At 32.3% G+C, this 6,201-nt stretch overlaps 1 protein-coding gene and 1 non-coding gene across 2 annotated transcripts in view; one reads left to right on the forward strand and one right to left on the reverse strand.

Moving 5' to 3' along the window:
• Nucleotides 1–1,364, reverse strand: part of LOC107167623 (solute carrier family 22 member 4-like) — a 34,513-nt gene extending 33,149 nt beyond the window's left edge. The window contains exon 1 of the mRNA XM_015516767.2: nucleotides 312–1,364. Within this exon, the coding sequence (XP_015372253.1) occupies nucleotides 312–317 (6 nt within the window). The 5' untranslated portion in view covers nucleotides 318–1,364. The remainder of the gene's footprint in view (nucleotides 1–311) is intronic.
• Nucleotides 1,365–5,742: 4,378 nt separating this feature from the next.
• On the forward strand, nucleotides 5,743–5,824 carry TRNAL-AAG (transfer RNA leucine (anticodon AAG)). The gene has a single exon. It is a non-coding gene; the product is annotated as a tRNA-Leu (tRNA).
• The last annotated feature ends 377 nt before the right edge of the window (nucleotides 5,825–6,201 follow it).

Here is a 6,201-nt window from a genome sequence, read left to right on the forward strand (position 1 = left end):
AATATTATAATATTGTGCTGTACAATTGTTAAAATGTACAAAGGTCCGAGAAAGATATTGTACACGATTCGCATCGCAGGCAGGCGGCTATTATATAATATACCTAGCAGTGATACGATAGACAGCGGAACGTCGCGAGGAGCAAAAACATACCCGTATGGTTCGAAATTCGAATAACCAAGGTGGCGGTTAATAATATTAAACGGTTAAAATAATATCCATGTGTTTGAACCGTGGTTGATAATTATCATATTAATTATGCGTGCGACGTGCCTAATAAATAAATAACAAAATACAAGACAGCCACTTACCAACATCTTGGCGGCGTTCTGGTTCCGGTACAGTTACGAAGATATCAATAATAATTATATTATTTGTATTATTATCGCAGAGGGTACCCGAGGGTTGATCGGAGAAAAAATAAGCACGTGCAACAAGACCGCGGCGGCGACGTGCGTGCGTGCACGACTGTCGTCGGCGTGAACTGTGGAGGTTGCAGGCGGGTGCGCGACTACCACTGCTAAAAACCACGGCGGCGGCGGCAGTATAACAACAGTCTGGTCGGTAGTTGTTTCGCGGGGGGCTGTTGTTCCGCAAGAGTCGTGGGGTCGCCGTTTATGGACGTACGCCAAAGACGCCGCAGACAACACTGACGGCGCGCCGGATAATTCGCGTGTGCTCGGCGGCGGACCGTGCACATAAATATATTTATTTGAACATGTAGATATCGTGAGCGTATATCGTCATCCGCCGCGCTGTGCATAATATCATATACATGAATGATACATATTAAATATTACGGTGTGTCGTCGCCGCCGCCCACCCGCCGACGCAGATTTGGTGGTGGTCGACTGGAACAGGCGACGGTCGCCGTAAATATATTGTTATTGCAATTATCATTTTATTATTGTCTTTCGTTTGCAATTTTTTTGTAATTTTTTTTTCCTCGTTTCCGTTTCACGCACACGCGGCAGTGTCTCCCTCTGCGCATAAATATTTTATATATTATTGTAGAAACCTCGTTGCTCGTTCCGTACCTACGGTGGTTTTTTACTTTTTAGTTTCCACACCGTCTCACCACAGCTGCTGCTGCTGCTGGCGGCGTCTGGCGGCCGTTCGCCGTAACCGCCGCTCCGCCCATCGCATTTACCTATAGATCTGTTCTGTTATTATTGTATACGGCGATTCTATAATATTATCGTTATCCTATTCATAATATATACAAAATACACATAATACGTGACACTACTGCAGCGGCTTCCGGGTGTCGATATCGTCAGTGCCAGTTTGACGATTCATTCGTACAATATGTAAACATCGCCACAGAATAAAATAATATCACATTTCTGTACCACACACTACACAGTAGGACGTACACGCGCACGCGTACGTCGAGAGCGGAAGTTCGCGCACCACTTGCGTACAGACTACTGCGCGAGTTATCCAAGTCCCGAGCTTCCGCGCTACACCGCCAGGTCATTGAGCGCATGTCATCGTTACAGGTTTCGGTTTTTGAGTTTCCGGTGACGGGCGGTAGTGCATACTCTAGAGCACTGAGACCACGGTTTAAAATTAGACTACAAGCGAGTGTAATATAGTTTGGTATTTCAGTAGGTTCATCGTTAAATCGCACCCTGATGAAGTGATGACTACATATTATTAATTATTATAATGGCACATGTCAAAACTATGTTTTTTTTTTTTCATGAAAGTGCATTTCATTAATTTTTTTTCGATCTATAATCAATATAATTATAACTTTAAAAATATCATCGGAAAAAATTAAATTGAGTTTATACCTACCAGCTTATAAAGGTATTATGATTTATTTTGAAATTAAACAGGATAAAAAATTGGTTTTACAATAATTTACAAGAGACATTAAAGAAAAATTGTATTTATAAATTATTTTATAATATTCGCAGATATAGAATATTTTTATTTCACTATGATGATGTTATATCCTTTTGTAATAGATATATTTTTTTTAATCCAACTTTTAAAATGTATCCTATTCTTATAATTTAATTTTTGTGTAGGTAAGTCATTACATTTTAGATTCTGATCGGAGCAATGAATGCATTGATTTTACAATGTGTTTTTTTCATTTTTTTTTTGCCTGTGGATCTATACACGATAATAGTCGAAATAAATAATGCTTCGATTTTTGATTTCAATATTTTGATTATTAATATCATAATCTTGTTGGTGTATTCAGGTCGTTAACATTTAAATTACCCAATGGCTTTCTAAATCTTTGGGGAAAACAAAATTAAAATTAAAGAAAAACGGGACATTTTATGCTAATGTATTTAAACATGTATTGTATTGTAATACATTTAAGCACATTTATTAATGAATAAAAGCATCTAAAAAAAAAAAAAAAAAAATGCAAATTCAATAATTTCACAGTCTTACTTATTTTAACTTATATACGTTATAGAAAACTCAAAACATTTCTCACTCCCTAATAGCTACGAAAATAAAATATATAGGGAACTAGTGTGATTTGTTGAGGTCTAACAATCAAAGAGTATCCATAACTGTAAGGCGTTGCTTAAGTTTTTTCATGTTAAATAATAGATCTAACCTAACCTATGCGAACAGAAATCACTCACGTATGATTAATGATAATTTTAAAATAGTTAGATAATATAATATTATGTAGATAATTAGCTTATTTGTTTATTTTACGAGTTCTGCGGAAATCTATTAATCTGATAATCATCTCTCTGCATTTCGCTTTGTTGATAATTTTGTCCAGAACATAAACTCCCACACCACCCAAGTTGATTCAATAATAAGACTCGTTTGTTACATCAAATTTTTAGAATTCATAGCAATATAATCGTTATAATGCGGAAGTATTGTAACGGTAGGTATAATATAACAAATATTGTTTATTTTTAATGCTATTGAGCCTATTGAGGTTAGAGATTCGATCAAACATCCGAGACCTAAAAAATATTTATATATGATTAGGACGATCGTATATTATTCCTAACTAAAATATATTTAATTATACATTTCAATATTTAGAAATCTGTATTTATTATATTGTATTTCTCTATGACTTTCAAGATTTTCATGACTTCTGACATTATTTTCCTGCGTATACATTATATTACATAGATATAGCAAACTAGCAACGCATATAGGCAGTGCTCTAATTGGGGGGGGGGGGGGGGGGGGTACAGGGGGACGGAGCTCCCTACTATTTTTTTTTACTTAGACGAGGGGACGGTAAAAAATTATGTCCGAAACATTTTTATTAAAATATGGATTTTTAATTACCTAATGTCAATTATATAAAAAAATTTTCACTATTCTTCATATCAAAATTATTTTTGATATTGTAGTTTAATAATTTATTATATCTTTTCTACATGATGGTTTAATATCTACAGCCGTGCTTTTTTGCGGTCCACTGAATAGATATGGTGCACAGATACAAGTGTGTGATGGTACTATCTAAAAATATCGTGTTCTGAACATAGGGTTAGATATTATTCCATGGTTCCGAACGAAATGTTATCAGTTTCAGTTATTACTGTTATGGTTATCATTTATCGGTGTTTTGAATTTTTCGATTTTGCATTGTAATCGAATTTCGACTTTTCAAGTCATTTTGTGTTCAATTAATTATTAAAATGATAATAATTGAAGATATTAAAAATATTATAATATGTTTTCTTTACAAATTATACACATTCACACAGACCGGAACAAGATTATAACAATCAGTAGTTTTCATATAATTAAATTATGTGTAGCTGAAAAGTGGTAGGTAGATATTCAAAATGTACATAAGGTTGTTGGTGGGAAGGTGGGTGTGGGGGCGAAATGAACGGATCTGCTTTGATTAATTTTGCACTTAAAACGCAGTTTTTAAGTCGTTGGATTGAGCTCCTCTACTTAATTTTTCCGAATTCGAGCACTACATATAGGCATTGTTCATGTAAATAATTCGTATAAAAACATTGGTATTCTACTTATAATATACCTACATAAAGGCAGGGAGTCTCATATCTATGGTAATTGACCGGTGACCAATTCTATTCAATTGAATATTTGAATAAGCAATTATTTATCAAAATATAATTGGATTCTTTTTGCCTTTAAAAATATAATTCTAAATTTTAGTTTAAAAAATTGTACATACCTATTCTATTCTGCATTTATATTAAATATTGAGTTTATTTAGTTTTATTTAAGAGTTATTAATTTTATCAGCACATTATTGATTTTTTTACAAATGCCTTACATAAATAAACTAAACATTTCATGTACACTTCACTTTTTTTGTTTTTTGAAAAACCAATATAATTATTCTAGCATCAAGCAATCCACTTTTAATTATCTAGATGATCTACAGCAGGCAGTGTAATTCTATAATTATTATTAACTAATAAAAATATTTTAATTATTAAATATGCTATATAGGTACCTATTTATCATAATGCATAAACCTAGTTAAACAGTTACATTGGTATATACTATATAGTAGTATAGTACCTATATTCAATATTGTGTTGCAAGTGGCTGGAAGTGAACTATTTCAGTCGAAGACCTCATTTCGTTCAAGACTGATATCGCCTTTCCACATGGGCCACACATTTACACATCACACTACTTTTCATCATGCATCTACATTCATCGCGATTACGGCAAACGTAATATAATATTGATCTAGCAACAACTAGACTATTTTACGAAAACAATTTCATGAAAGAAAAATGTTTACGTGTCATGCAACATGCAAGGAAGTTATAATATGAATATAATATTATAAGAAATAACCAACAGTTTATGTTTTAAGGAACGTGTTTAAATTTAAGTGTCTTGATGTGCAGGAGATAGCCGATCACTTATTGGGATTTACATCTTACCATCCGTCATTATGGGTATTCCCACTTTGCCGCCGCTGGACGGAATAAGGTCGTTTTTCAACGTTTCAATCGTCATGGATAACTAAACTTTCGGTGCAGGTGTGACAAGAAAATATTATTTAATACATAATAATAATGATATGATAATATGAATTTTAGTTTTTTACATGTGTGAATCAATCTTCTAAATTTCATACTGATACAGTGATACATAATTTTAATCTACAATCTACCTATCTATATTATGTATAATTATAAGAAGATGTGAATTGTGATTTCCATATATAAATTTCATTATTGAGTTTAAACTATTGATAATTATAGTGGATGATATATAGTGCGCTACATTCTACACGTAATATTAATTTGGTGAATAACTGCATGTCTGCATTAAGTATTTTTTTTTTTTAATTATTACAAATCTCAGCGACAGGGGCCATTAGGACATTAGGTGAAACTAATTTTATTCATATTTGTATTCATAAAAGAAAAAATAAGGTTAATTTTTTTAATTTGTTTTAGCATTTGGTCTGTCGTCTGTGGTTATGAGTTTAATATAGTAATAGTGATTTGAATAAGGAAGATTTTAATTGTTTCAAGTGGTACAATATACTTAAATTGTATATACTTTTATAGTTGTAGGTACATGAAAGGTTTGGAATTCAGTTAAAACGTGTTTAATATGCACTCCGTTGTAGGACATAATATAGGTAAAGAGATCTCTACACTTTAATCATTAAAAACCCGTTAGAGACCTTTGTGTAAGATTCTAAACAGGGTTAGATATTATTATTTATCTATATACGACTATACCTATGAAAAGTACCTCCGTTTCACTTCGAAAGCCCATTGGGGTAGCGTGGCCGAGCGGTCTAAGGCGCTGGTTTAAGGCACCAGTCTCCTCGGAGGCGTGGGTTCGAATCCCACCGCTGCCAAGTAATTTTTTTCCATTACGTAAATATTATTGATTGCATTAAGATTTTTATGTAGATTGTATATTATAGATAAAAAATGGAATAATTTAAATTTATTAATTATCAAACAATTATTTTTGTGTAATTATTAGTACCTATACCTATAATTATTATTAATTAATAATAATTTAGATTTTTATAAATTCAGGAGTGTAGATTGATATTTAACCCGTGACAAACGTTTTAAGACGAGTACAATATTCAATATGATTAAAATTCATAGTAACAATAATATATGAGTTAATAAAATTAAACTTGCTAGGTACCAATATAATTATTAATTTCCATTACTTAGGTATATGAGAAAATAAATAGTTTAATATTAAAAATACTAAAAA

The sequence above is a fragment of the Diuraphis noxia genome, unplaced genomic scaffold (assembly GCF_037042655.1).
Source record: "Diuraphis noxia isolate RWA-SAM2 unplaced genomic scaffold, SU_Dnox_SAM2 contig0005, whole genome shotgun sequence".
In the NCBI taxonomy this organism is placed as follows: Eukaryota; Metazoa; Arthropoda; class Insecta; order Hemiptera; family Aphididae; genus Diuraphis; species Diuraphis noxia.